The sequence below is a fragment of the Manduca sexta genome, chromosome 23, assembly GCF_014839805.1.
Source record: "Manduca sexta isolate Smith_Timp_Sample1 chromosome 23, JHU_Msex_v1.0, whole genome shotgun sequence".
NCBI classification, from domain to species: Eukaryota; Metazoa; Arthropoda; class Insecta; order Lepidoptera; family Sphingidae; genus Manduca; species Manduca sexta.
The window spans coordinates 447,036-461,822 of record NC_051137.1 but is presented as its reverse complement, the minus strand read 5'-3'; the positions used below and the strand labels follow the sequence as shown (position 1 = coordinate 461,822).

The 14,787-nt window shown below is 37.9% G+C and overlaps 1 protein-coding gene across 1 annotated transcript in view; it reads left to right on the top strand.

Annotated features, from left to right (window-relative positions):
* Nucleotides 1–635: 635 nt before the first annotated feature.
* Nucleotides 636–14,787, top strand: part of LOC115448500 (nephrin) — a 232,147-nt gene continuing 217,995 nt past the window's right edge. The window contains exon 1 of the mRNA XM_037441711.1: nt 636–758. Within this exon, the coding sequence (XP_037297608.1) occupies nt 661–758 (98 nt within the window). The 5' untranslated portion in view covers nt 636–660. The remainder of the gene's footprint in view (nt 759–14,787) is intronic.

The window sequence follows — 14,787 nt, the reverse complement described above, 5'->3', positions numbered from 1 at the left end:
TGACAAGAAAAATTAATACCATTGCACGACCTGGAATTCGAACCCTATACCTCAAAGCGGTTTCGTGTTGCGCTCGCAGTACAACTACCATAAAAGCAAATTAAAAATTACACCAAAACAGTGCTGTGACGTCTGATGATTATACAGGGCCATTTTGACATTGTGTTATTAATTGAAACCTCATACTCGTTTCACCTTTGCTGACATTGTGCTAAAAAATCATCCATTAATAACTAATATTTTCGCGAAAAATCCTAGTTTTAGTTTTCTGATTTTTTGATGATTTTGTAGTTTAATGCGAATATGGCGTGTGCGTGAGTGTATTTCTGACTGAAAGTATGTTGTTGCCGCTGCGAAGAATTCTCTTAGAGTAGTAGTAGTGGCTTTAGGCGTGTAAAATTAAAATTACTTTTTATTTATATTTATTTTATTCTAAATTTACACTTTTTTACTTTACATCTACGGGTCAAGTAACTTATTGTAAAGTGTTATTTCCAATTAGATAAGTATGTGGTTTTATTTAGTAACTCGAAGTGTTATTTCCAACTAGATAAGTATGTGGTTTCATTTAATATCGCAATGTTAAAATGACCCAGTATACTAATATGAGTTATCTTTGCAGCCGGAGTGAGGACGGTGGACGTGCAAGCTGTAGAGGGGATGGTGGCGCAGTTCCCGTGCGACCTGGGCACCGCCGCCAACGACAAGGTCTACATGGTGTTCTGGTTCAGGGACGACGCCGGCATCCCGCTCTACAGGTCAGTTATAATAGTATAATTTATTAGTCAGGTAGGTGAATATTACAGGCTTGTTACAGGTAAGATTAAGAAATTTTTTACCGACAGTTTGTGTTGGAAGTAAATTAAAAAAGCAAAGGACAATGTAACGAAAATAGCTAGCTCGAGCTGGCACGTAAGAAGGAAGATTTTTTTTAATAAAATAATGTCATGAACACCTCGTAGTTCTCAGCGATGAGGACGATTAGGATCGTAACCTAGCTAACCTACTAGCGTTTCACCAGCTACCCAAGTGATGACTACTCGAAGAAGAAAGACAGAAAAACCTCCAAAGAAATTATGACCTGGCTTAAGGTCTTGTATTCAGTAACAATGATTCATGAGCTATATTAAACTAGTAGTTAGATTAGCTGATGGTAGCTAGAATGAATACTTCGCTCAAAATTTATATTTCACTCAAAGCTTAGAATGAAGATCTACCATAAAAAATCAGAAATTTTATCTTTAGATTATAAGTCTTGTAAGGATATGCCGTTTCAAGGGAAATCAAGTATTTTGTAACAATTTATTAAATTACTTCTGTACCTAGTAAAACATCCAAAAGAGTAGTTATTAACTTTAATAAATATAGAATATAGGTATTTTAACATTTTTTAAACAAACTAGGAATAGAAATTCTGATAATTACATACATACATACATAACATCACGCATTTATCCCCGAAGTGGTATGCAGAGGCGCAACTAGGGCACCCACTTTTCGCCAAGTATGTTCCGTCCCATGATGTGACAGGGGGCGAGCCTATCGCCATATCGGGCACAAATTCCAGACTCCGGGCTGATACTGAGCAGAAAAACCTAAATATCACTTTGCCCGATCCGGGATTCGAACCCAGGACCTCAGAACGCTATTGTACCGGACATGCAATACAACTACGCCACCGAGGCAGTCATAATTATCAGAATTTTTTCTCATAAATTCTGATAATTATGAGAAGCCAAAAACCTTTAGTTACAGTTATTAAAGTTGAAATTTACGTAAAAACTTTTAACAAAAACATCCATTAATATGGTGTTCATGTCTCCCAATTTCAGTGAAACATACCATTATGAACCTAAATAAAAATTAATGAGCAATTTATTCCTCTATTTGATTTTAATTAATTTAATCCTCATCAAATGACAATGTTAATGAAATTTTAAACCGTGTTGCATACGAGAGTGGAGTGATTTAATTTATCGTTAGCAGTTTAGTATCAAGTAAATACTATTAGTCATTGTAATATTTGGTTAAAATATCTCTGAAACTTCATCGCAATATGGGTCATATAGACAAGGTCGATACAGACCAAATTTCGTTATCATCAACCTAGAAGTCCACCGCGGAAAGTAGGCCGCTTCAAAATAATTCCAAACCAATAAGAAGTTGCTTGCGTCGAAGTCCCTCACAACCCTCCGCTACTCGGTTAAAAATCAACTACATTACTAACTCCTGAACTAACATCAACAATTAATAGTAACAAAACAATTGGTCGGTTCATTAACCCCGCAGCCCCGAGGAACGTAGTTTATCTATTTGCGAGTGAACAAACGTGATTGGACGGTCGCTAGTCGCGTTGATAATTGCAACCCGTCCCGCCCAAGTTTTCACGCTGTGTGCAACTTCCTCTGGCGTGGTGTGAGGATATGATGATAAGAGGCGCGGAAGAGCGAGCGGGAGCGATTAAGGGTGAGCAAAATATAGAGTTTTGATAATTTGGTTTTATTACTTTACTGTAATTTGTTCCATTAAAAATATACAAGTTTAAATTTAACTCTATATATTACTTGATAATATTCTTTTATCTTCTCAATGAGGAATACAATCAAGGAATACAAGGTGTACAATCATAAACATCTTCAGAAATAACGTTCTTAATGATTTATTATGTTTACGCGAATGTTAGACATTGAAAATAAAAGTATTTAACGGATTTTTTCGCGGTTTTTATATTATTATTTTCTCCCGACGTTTCGAAAGGCTGCAAAGTCTTCAAGAAAATAATAATATAAAAACCGCGAAAAAATCCGTTAAATACTTTTATTTTCAATAACGTTCGTGTTTTGCTGTTGAATATTAATTTCTCACTTAACACTTCAACAACTTTGTCTATACTACGCTAATCAAAATAACAAATCGCTCCGCCCGTCACCAAACATAAACCACAATCTGGAAACTCCGAAATGTATGTACGAAGTCCGCTAAAAGTTTATCACAGTGCGCAGAGCTTTATCACGACCAAACTCCATATCTAAAGAAACAAGAGCTTTTGTTGCGTTATAATTAATTCATGGCGTGTCGGCCTGTGACGTGTCGCGCGGTGCCAACACAGACTTGTCGCGCGACAAATGGAGCGACCACTTAGTGTTTTGATTTTAGATAGGAGTGGGGTCATTTGTTAGGGGTAATGGCCGTGTGGGGCATGTAAGTGGTGGAGGCACGATGTAGCTTTGTTTACAGAATTAATCTATAGTGTACGAGACTTTACCGCCCTCACACCCACCACTACAACGCCTGTAAGCCAGGATCAGCAGTGGCACGCATTTTGTGACACCGAGCAGTGAAGCTCGGCGAGTCTCAGGGAAAACTACTATGTCATTATCCCGCAACGAAATTAATCAAATAGAAAGATACGGAGTTGGAAATATTAATTGTCCACTACCCTCCAGAGCAATGCGGGTGACAAAATCATGGTGTAAGGAGGCGATTTAACCTCAAGGATAGGGACGTTTACAACTAGATAAGCTAGTTATAAAGCACCACGGATAAAATTAAATGAAATAAACTATAATGTACTACTGTCTCACAGCAAATTGAAGTGACATCAATAGTAAAAATGCTGGTCTTAAAGTTTAAAATTATTAGACTTGCATAGAACTGGTGTTATGAAACATAGGTAAGTATATCCCTCCCCCTGGCGGGCGTTGAACCTGTAGCCCTATTAGCCTTGCTTCGGAAGTAGATGGTGGAAGTGTGACTATAAAGGGGGGCTCCTTTTTATGTACACTCTTTAAGTTTTTTCTGTTTTATGTATTCAGTAGTAAATAGAATTTTTATCGTGAATTTGTATTCTTTTGTCGTATGCAATACTTACTAATTTACAGCTATCTGGTTCTAGGACGATGACTAAATATTTTCTTTCTTTTTATACGATTGTTTGGGTAAGTACCTGGACAATATTTCTATCACCTACATATGGTTCGATTAAAATACATTGAAGCGAGTATTATTACTAGGTTTATACCTAAATGCTGAAATGAAATCATGAATAATGGATATGTTAGTCAACGACCGTAGTGTATTAGATTGATACTATAACTCCTAAGAAATTAACCACAATACCCAGAACGTAAATATATTGTTACGCCACTGGTGTTCGCCGATAATAACGCCTACCCGAATGTTACCATAATGTTGTGGAAACACGATAAGGTACCTTAATCGAGAGATTTCCTGACCATTTCGGATCTTTCGAGAATGTTCCACGGACATCTATAGAATAGGATAACGGGTAAACAAGGCGACGCGCGACCGTCGCGAGTTAGTCTTGTTTGTAACGCGATCGAGAGCGGTAAGCGAACTACGAGCGATATCGAAGCGATCACTGTGAATTGTGTGTGACCGCGTAATGCAGTGATTGTAATTATATTCGAGTGTTTTAGTGTCAAAATGCTAGTGTTAGTGTTTTATTATTGTTTTAATTGTAGAAGCTTACCGTGTTTTTAAATAAGAATCGAAGCCATTGCTTATCCCGAACTCTTGCACATAATATTTACAAACCAAACGTTTGTCTCGAAGGTCAAAACTGCAGTTTTACTTGTCGCTTTCAACTTGACTGTGAAAAATGTGTTATACGATGCTCATCAGGGCAGAACAGCGGGAACAACCGTTAAGTATAACAAGAAAGTATTTCAAACCCATAACGAGTTCATTGTGTAACTTTATGACTTCATATTTCCGTGTTTATAAAACTCACCCCCAGAGGGATTAATGACGAGGTCCCGCTCTGCAGTCGGAATTAAACATGGAGTTTAACATAAATAGCTAATTATCTAACTGATTTTATTATGCTTGTTGTTCTATTTGCTTTGGTGGTATATGGATTTGAGTAACAATTTTTTTCTTGCACGACGCTGTTCACCCTTGCATGTGAAGTTTATTGATATTTAATAATCAAATAGACTATAATAATAACCTTACAAAATGCAAAGTCTACTAGGAAAATACTGATATAACTATTGGATATATATAGACAAAACATCGGTGCCTATACAGCACGACTCGCACACAATTGACATATGAAGTATACCAGTTTAAAAAAATATGAAAAATTTACAATTATTTAAAAACATTTAAACAAACAGTATAAATACGATACTAAGAAAAATAAATCGGAATAAATAGAAATGTCTGGCCGTATTCCGAGGCGGGTCGGTGCGGCCGTATTTGCATAATGAAAGGCGACAATAAGGCCGGCCAGCGTAACTTTACGAATTAATTAGAACGCTGCGTCGACACCTTGGAGGCACCGGCACAGCTCCGGCGAAGCTACGACGAACTGAACCTGCTTTAGCGTAATCTATTTGACTTAAAACCCCGTTTATTGCTGTTATAGTTTCTGAATAACTGTGAACTCTATTTAGTTTTGTTTTAATGTGCGTGGTGTCGCTATATGATGGTGCCACACTCTTTAAAGAAGGTAAGTAACAAGCGCGTAAGTTATCTGACGTTTTGAAAGCCAGAGTTCTGTGTGCCAATCTTCATAGAGGATGCAAATATGGACGGAGGTGTGAACTAGACTATATGAAACACAAAATCAAATCTGTCATGTCGCTCCGATTTTCTGTACAACGGTGGCAACACTCAGGAATATTCATAGCAACTCTATCTACAACTCATCGAAGCAGTTTCAGTGTTTGTCATTGGCTTTCGATTCTATCCCCTCCTTTCCTTTAACATACCTAATTAAGTGGTGTATGTTTTATAAAAATTTAGTAACAGGCTTGACAATAGGTGAATATATAGTTGTGGTGAATACGTCAATAAAATACCACGTGATACTATTTAGTTACGTCTAAAATATGTCTAATATGATTTTATCGACATATGAGCTGATCTCTAATAGATTATGACCTTATTAAAAGTGAGATACTATAGTTAGCAAACCTCAGTTAAATCAGTCAAAACTTTAATGTGGTAGAGTTGTAGAGAATATTATCTGCAATGCACTTTGGATGACTGGTACCATTAATAAGTTATAGGAAGTCAAAATACCTCCTTCCCCTCAATTCTTTTTTAATTTTTTATTCCTGTCTTCTAAAGATAATAAAAATTTTTGATGCTCGCGAAATACCCATATCTCCGCCTATACTTTTCCATCAGGTATGGCAAAGTGACTTCACTGTAAATAATGGTAAGTGGAATAGGATTAGATCAATGTCGACTAACGAGAGATGATGACTCCTCGCCAGTCGACACAATTATGCCGGCCTCTTTGATACCAGATATACACACGCTGATCCCGAAACGCGACACACTTCCTTGTTTTTTATGGTGGGTTTTATACCTCGTGTATGGTATTTAATACACCTACCTACCTATACATAATCATATTCGACAAATACTTATCAAAATCATTTGCTTATGTTCTACTATAAAATTTGCCAAAGGGATACACGTAATACCAAATTAACCACAAATCGAAACGTAAACATCATACAAAGGCGATTGAGTCAAAGGAAAAGTATTACCTTAATAAGATTTCCGTTTGTGTAAAGCCGCCTGTAGTGCTTTAATCTCGCGTTTCCAATTAAACTTGGTTGGTCCGGACCTTTAAATTAGGAGCTCGGGCCATGCGTCTAAGTTTGTAGTTCTCTTCCTTTATCACTAAGTTGCTGTGAAGTCTTGCCTGATTGTATCCAGATTACCTTAGGGCACTATATGGTGGACCTTTTGTATGAGAGTACGTCTGGATTAGCTTTGATGACAAGCGCAATTCAGTATTATATAAAATTAGTAATATAAAGTTCTAGGTTTTGCTATGTATAGCGGCTAAACCATTTACTTATCATCATTTTTCATTTCTTTTCTTCCTACTAAGCATGAAATAAAAATTATTTTACATGCATTAATTTCACACCTGAGAATCAAACTCAAAACCTTCTAGTTCACAACTCATATGCCACGGAACTAAGAAGGCGATGCCATTTACTGATCTAACCTAATTAACAATGTAGATACACAGTGTCGAACAGACAGAATTTAATTTATATCTCAGAGAAAAGTTTTATTTCACAGTAAAAAAATCCAGATACGAACTCAAGAATGACCGGAACACGCTTTATTATTTTTATTAAACTTGTCAGGGTAAGTTTAATTAGTTCAAGGGATTATTTTTCTTATTAACTTTATTCAACTTGGTATTCTAGCATGAATTATAAGTCAATTTGTTCCATGAGTATTAGAAAGTTTTTATTTAACTTCTGGATTGATTTGAATTCGATTCTGATTTTGCATAAATTTGAGGTTATTAAGAATTCTTTATAGAGATTTCAGTTAGACCTAGGACCCGCTTTTGACCAGACATTTATAGTAAGTATGCTTTTATCAAAATCCTGCACTATATTAACGAAACCTCTGAAACTTCAAAATTAGAATCGATTTAATTCAATACATCGATACACTTCGGTTCTTAAACCTAACCAGAACGTTACCCGTAGTTAGACCGGCGCAAGACAATACTGTATCCATTAAGCCACCGCAGGTATCTGCTGGACAGTGTATCAGTTTACACAGGCTCTGTAACCGGAGCGTTTGGATCGTCGCACACTGACCAAACGCCCTCTCCGTGCTCCCCGCAGCTTCCATCCTGAATTTAATGAGGGAACAGGACGCAAGCGTTAGCGATTTTATTACTATCGATTTGGATTCGTAAGGCGCTCAGTAATTTATATGTATAATTATTGTAATTTAGTTTTTGCTTATGGCCGAGTCCCTGTGAACCGTCTTGTATTAAAGCATTGCAGTATATTATTACGTATATTTAATAGTTCCGAAAGATGAAATTTTCCGAGAGGAAACCCAAAAATATATAGATACATAGGTCCATGAATGCGGTCTGCAAATCGTTCTGATGATAATTAGATTCTACAGGAATTCTACATAAGGAAAGTCGGTTGCAATCGGATTATAGACCCTTCACCACTACAGCCTTAGTATCAATCCAGAACTAACTTGTCAATCCATTGCGTACCAAATTCATCATATAGGTATATACATCTAAATATCCACACAATCGGACATTCTCAAAAAGCTATATAAGTAGTAGGATAGAATAGTAGAAGCAAAAGTTTCAACATCATTTACCCCGCCGAGACTTAAACTTTATACGTAGTGTACGCACGCCTTATACTTTGACTTCTACTTTTATTTCTCTTGTATATAAGTGATTAACTCTACGGGATTGACAAACAATACCTGCCCAGCACTAATAATTATCTACCGAAGTTCTAAATTCGATTCAGATTTTGCAAAGTATGTTTTAATTTTGCAAAAAATAATTTACACTATCTGAATCGGTTTTTTGTTTAACGGTGCAGGATAACATCTTGAAGAAAGCTACATACCTGAGATCTTTATAAGAATTTCGATGGAATGTGGTATCTGCCAACCCACACTAGGCAAGTCGTGGACTAAGGCCTAAACCCTCTTAGTAAAGGAGTCCGTTACTCATCAGTGAGCAATTATACGGAGCTGATATTATTGTCATATTTCAGAAAATTCCTTTTACTCTGTGTATCTACTAAGTAAAATTATATTTTATTCAGTTTTTTTCTAGCTTTCTCTATCCGATTTTTTAAACCTTTTAGTGCGACATAATACAATATCTGAGATTTATATTCTTGTATTTCTATTGTATCAGAGATCTTTCTATGTAGTTTTATTGGCAAGTTATCGGGACGGTTGAGTCCATTCAGCTATAAATTGTATCTTTGTATTTATTCTATTGTAAAAGAGAATTCCTAACGATGAACGATCATAGGAAAAATATATGATTCGTCGTCAATCAGTCGTATGAAATAGGTACTGTGACTACACATTTAAGAAATAATGTGTTCGTAAAAGATAATTCGTATTACTTGGAGTATTTACATGCGTTAGGATTACATGTCTATTTATTAGGCTAAGAATTTTATCGTCAATGAAATAGGCAGAAATGCGAGTAATGCACTCCCCATTCATCAGTTATATCCGCCTAATGATATAACAGATGACTTTACTATGAATACCAACTTTAATTATTACTTTCTTGTTTAGGCAGAATAAACTGTATCATATTCGACAAAACTCCTTCCTTTGAGATGTACTAATATAAAAATAAAACTCGCTTCAAAGAATACAAAAACACAAAAAAACAAAGCCAAAGACAAATAACATCTAGTAACAAAAACGCACCGCCCGCGCTCGTGTAACACGCCGGCGGTTCGCTGGAAGTCAATAACAAGCGAGCTTACACCGATCGGGTTCTTGAGAGCTTTCGTGATGGTATTAAGTTATTGTTCCAGGGAGTGGCGCGGTACTAGTTGCACAACAGTTATATTAAATTGCTAACTGCACACACTTGAGAGGACTCTGATTGTGAGTTTCATATACAGAACGAATTGGAAGAGCAATTTAGTTTCGTTTTAATAACAAGTTGTATATGTTTTATGCTGTGATTTGTAATGACGGTAATAGTTGTGAAGGTGATTACGATCGGAATTCTTATCCAGACCATATCTCCGGGCATTCACGTAGTTTGTTAGTTTCAAAATTTGGATTTTGAATTCTGAACGGCTTTGTTTCGTATTGGTGTTAGTTGAAGTGCTCATTTAGATATTGACAAACACATACAAGTACATGTCATTATCCTTGGAATATGTAGATATTACTTCGCACATTCATATATCGCGATATTTATTGGTTTTATATCGGCATAAGTTTATTACCGAGTAATTCATGACTGTTAGAATCGATTCAGGAAATGTTAAATTTTAGTCAGACCGATAGTTCACAAATGAAGCACGTCTCCAAAATACCTATTCGAAACAAGTATCTGTGTAATCTCGAAAATAAAAAGCTATCCGATGCGCAGCGAATTTTTCGCACCAAAAGCCCATCGAATTAAATTGAATAAAACGTTTCAAACGCACCGAAAAATTCGAACATATTCAAAAATTAGCGATATTCATAGATATTCCAGTAACAAAACTCGGCTAACAAACGCAAAAACGTGTAACATCTAACAATCGGGCGGCGGAAAACGGCGCGCGCTGGACCGGCGCCGATGGACGGGTCGCGTCGGAGCGGTCGCCATGGCAACGGATTATCTACCCGACGCACTCAATTTACGCGTCGGTCCGTGAATTGGCTCCATCATACGTCGCTGGAAAGGTGATGGCGTCGTTCGGCTTTCGTGCCCGCGAATGTGAAGTTAACAAGATAATTCTCCATTAATCAATTGACGCAATGGCTTAAATTAATGTATGAACTATGTAACTAAAGGTCGCAGGCTGGAACTAAGACATGCATGGCTGACTTTTTAAAGTTACTCGTGCTTTCTATGTCAATTATTATTGCTTGCTTCGACGTTGAAGGAAAACATCATTAGGTACACTACGTATACCCGAGAATTCCCCATAATGATTTCATATATATGTGAAGTTTACTAAACAGCACTTAATCTTCTTATCAATGAAGGAGTCCCGTCCTCATCAGTGGGGCAGTATAACACAGATTTTGTACGTAATTTGTATTTAGCGGCGTAAAGGTAGACGCCACTGTAGAGGAACAGATGGTTGCGTTCCTCTATAGAGGGGAAGATTTCCAGTCAGGCAGATGTTGCGCCTGACTGGCCGCGGCCCCTCCGACGGTTCCTATTCGGAGATGGTATATATGCAACGCGTCGTTCAAATTGTGCAAGCGTGATTCAGGATCGACGTCGCCATCTATCGTGATTGCTGTGTGATATCACTGTAGTAGCGTCACTGCATCGATCCTCTTGCAGTTCCGGCGATGTTGACAAGATGGCGGTGCATGCATCGATTGTACCGCCACATCACTCCCCCCCGGAGACCGGAGGTCGAAAGTCTTCAGTCGAGTCTTCTTCGATGCTAATTGTAGCTTTTGCCGGTGCCAGAGAGTAGATGCCCCAGTGCGTCGGGGTGTTGATGCCCCAGTGAGTCGGGGTGAAGATGCCCCAGTGAGTCGGGGTGAAGATGCCCCAGTGAGTCGGGGTGAGATGCCCCAGTGAGTCGGGTTGAAGATGCCCCAGTGAGTCGGGGTGAAGATGCCCCCAGTGAGTCGGGGGTGTGGTCCCAGTGAGTCGGAACCGTGCGCAATTGGCCCTAGTGGGTCAGGGCTGTGCGCGGGTGGTCAGCTCCTTTGAAGCGAAGCTGACAGTGTTCGATTCCAGTGAGTCGGAATCGATGCTGCGTCCCTCTGCGATGAGTTCGGTGCGTCACGTGGCTATACCACGACAACCGGCGAATGCTGCCCATAGATGGTCCGGCTGTAGCGCAGTTGTGCCGTGACGTTGGAGCCGAAATCCGTGCAGGAGTGCTGAAGGTATCAGGCTTGCATTGGCAGCATGCATGTGGTAACCTTAATGGCTGGACAGTGCTGGCTGGCTGTGCGAAGTGTTGACTGGCTGGATGGAAAGGAAGTGATGGATGGCGAGGTGATGCGATGCAGGTGCGGCTGGTTTCATTGATGACGGTGCGATGATGTTCAGCGTCAAGGGTCACCACTTTAGCGGCGTAAAGGTAGACGCCACTGTAGAGGAACTGATGGTTACGTTCCTCTATGGAAGGGGAAGATTTTCCAGTCAGGCAGATGTTGCGCCTGACCGGCCGCGGCCCCTCCGACGGTTCCTAGTCGGAGATGGTATATATGCAACGCGTCATTCAAATTGTGCAAGCGTGATTCAGGATCGTCGTCGCCATCTATCGTGATTGCTGTGTGATATCACTGTAGTAGCGTCACTGCATCGATCCTCTTGCAGTTCCGGCGATGTTGACAAGATGGCGGTGCATGCATCGATTGTACCGCCACATGTACATCAGTGACGATGGGTGAAATTTTTAAAAAATGTAACCCCTGGCAAAAAAAACATTTGTCTTAGTTAACATATCGCGGCCAATTTAACAGAAAACAAAAACTAATCAAACGTAAATAAACCTAAAAAGAAAGCCGGTAGGAATCAAATTGTATGCTTCACCACTATACATACACCATCACGAACATACAATAAAAAAAAATACAAATTAGAAAAACCCGCATTGTCTTTACGAAACCATCGCAGCTACATTCAAAGTTCTAAATAAATTCATAATTAGAACTAACGAATTCACTGAAATCTTTTCCTTTCTTATCCGTAAAGCTTGTACCGAGCTTCGTCGTAAACCGGACGAGGCGTTAAGCACCAGACATTGGGTGCTAAGCTTTACTGCTAATAAAACAAAATATTCCTTAAATATGTTCTCTTATTTATGCCTTGTTTGCGCACTCTGTTTTTATAAGTATTTTATGTCGGAAATATCTTAACAAAAGCAGGTTAATAGCCTCCGTGGGTGTGATGAGTCGGCAGTGAAACTAGAGGTTGTGAGTTTGAGTATCAAAGTAAATTTTTGTGTAGTATATTATATTACGTATTTGTAAGGGATAGAGTTGAAAATCATTTGGTATATTTAAGACGTAAGACTAATTAGTACTAAACTATTTAGACAGGACGATTTTTATTGAAGTATATGACGAGATAAGTAAGCAATACATTGCGTACTAACTACGATTACCTATGAACAAAGACACAAAAGGTCATTGAACTACAAAGAATTTCATGTTTCTACATTATGTTTGTTAGATAAAATGTCCAGTATATTGCTAATAATATCCTTCAAGCCGTATCGTAAAATCTCTGCACTCTGCTGCTTCGTTAAACAAAGTGGTACTACCCGAAAAAACTCGCACAAAATCATCTAGTAAACTAAAAAAACCGGCACTTAATTAATATTTCTATCACAACACAACGCAAAAGGGAACCAATTCCACTAACAATTATAATCTAACTCTGCATATAACTTGTACAAAAAACTGTTTCAGTAAAACGCGTGCCTACTATCCGTTGTCCCAATCAAAAACTGTATTGAATATGTTTTTGCGTAGCCGTGTTCCGCTACGGCTACAACGGCTACAGCGCTACAATACGCGACCTCCATAACGGTGCGTAGCGCGAATGCTACGCCTCTAATTTAGATAACGACTATGTTTGTTACGCGTCGGTTACCATTGATGTGAAATTTTTGAGACTTGAATTAAAAAAATATAATTGATTAGTTTGCAAGTGATTAATAAATAGAAAATTGTTTGATAAGTTTGGCGCTCTGACAGGATACCTGAGGCAAAGGGTCTGCCGGCTTCCCTTTCATAATTTATGTTAAATATCATTGTCAATAAAACGATTTATAGACCTCATTCAAGCATATCTGTACTTCTATATTGTGTCGGGTTCCCTTTGGGAAAATTTCACCCTTCGTCACTGCAGGATACAACATTAAATGAAGCATTATGAGGACTTGTATTCGATTTCAGGTCGGACAATATTTTATGCACATTTCCTAATAGCTTTACTCGGGTTTAGATTGCAAAAGTAGTTAAATTAGTGAAACAATGCTTCGTATAGGTTATTTTCATCGCTTGATGTAATAGGAAGCAAGCCATTCATAGGAAAACACACAAATACCAACGTAATTTCTATTTTAAAGAGGAATAAATATTGATTTTCCGTTCTAGAGATCATATGTCATGGTTTACAAGTACACTACTGTTAGACCAACAGACAACACTTATAATATTTATAATTTTCATAAATGTTACTCATGCACTAATATTCTATAGGATTCAAGCAATACAATGTTCCCTCCCGGGACAAACAAACATTCCTGCCGTCTAACTCCCCACATGCTCTCCAATACCAAATATTCTAAATAAATAAGATTCCAATACTGCACATGGTCGCCCTAGCGCCGATATTCCAAATTATCGTAAACTATGCAACTCCGATACAGCCAATACGTGACTGCTCTACAACTAGAATTTCATACAATATTCAACCTTATTATCGGTAAGTTAAGGCATACTATCGCAGTCCCTATCATGTGCGTTCTACCCAAATTATTGACACCGTATGTAAAGTACGGTCGGGGTCGTTTGTACTCCAAATGGTGTTTTTAGTTTAAATTTAAAACTATTTTAAAGTGTTATTTATGTTATTGTTATCAAGATACAGTATTTATTTGTATTATTTTAAATAAATACTGTACAAAAAGAAAATCTAGAAATATTTGTTGCCACTACTTATTTATACCAAGAAGGATCGTATTAGTTGGGAAATTTCTTTCCTTCAACTGATGAAAAGTACAGAGTTCCAGAAAAATGTCGATGAACCGAAAGCGTCAGATTTTTTGACGCTTGCCGGGCTGACGTTAAATTCCACTTAAAATCTAAATATTACATGTATTATTAACAAGGAGTACGATATTCAATAAATCAAGTACCTGTTGTAGGTACTCTCAGATATACATACATTCAATCATAACTGACGCAACTGCACTATAAAAGGATTTCAATCATGTTTTCGCTCCGTCGATAAAAACTGTTGTAGTTGAACAGTTCCATCGGAACTGTCAGCTTGACTGATCGCTTGTTGATGCTGCGCGATGACTGTTCGGATTTCGCAATTCATGTCAGGCATCAAATCAAACCGTCGTATATGTCGAATGGGATGGACAGTATCCTTTCTATATCATAGACAGCTTGGAATCATTTAGGCATTAAGCACTATTGTTTATACAAGCTCTTTGTAAATCAAAGTATTGCAAGGTGTTGCAATTCAGGGGTGGTAACGCTTATTATCTATACTTATATACGTTATAGGTGTATAGGTTAGTGGCTTGCTCATCTTCAATTCAAATT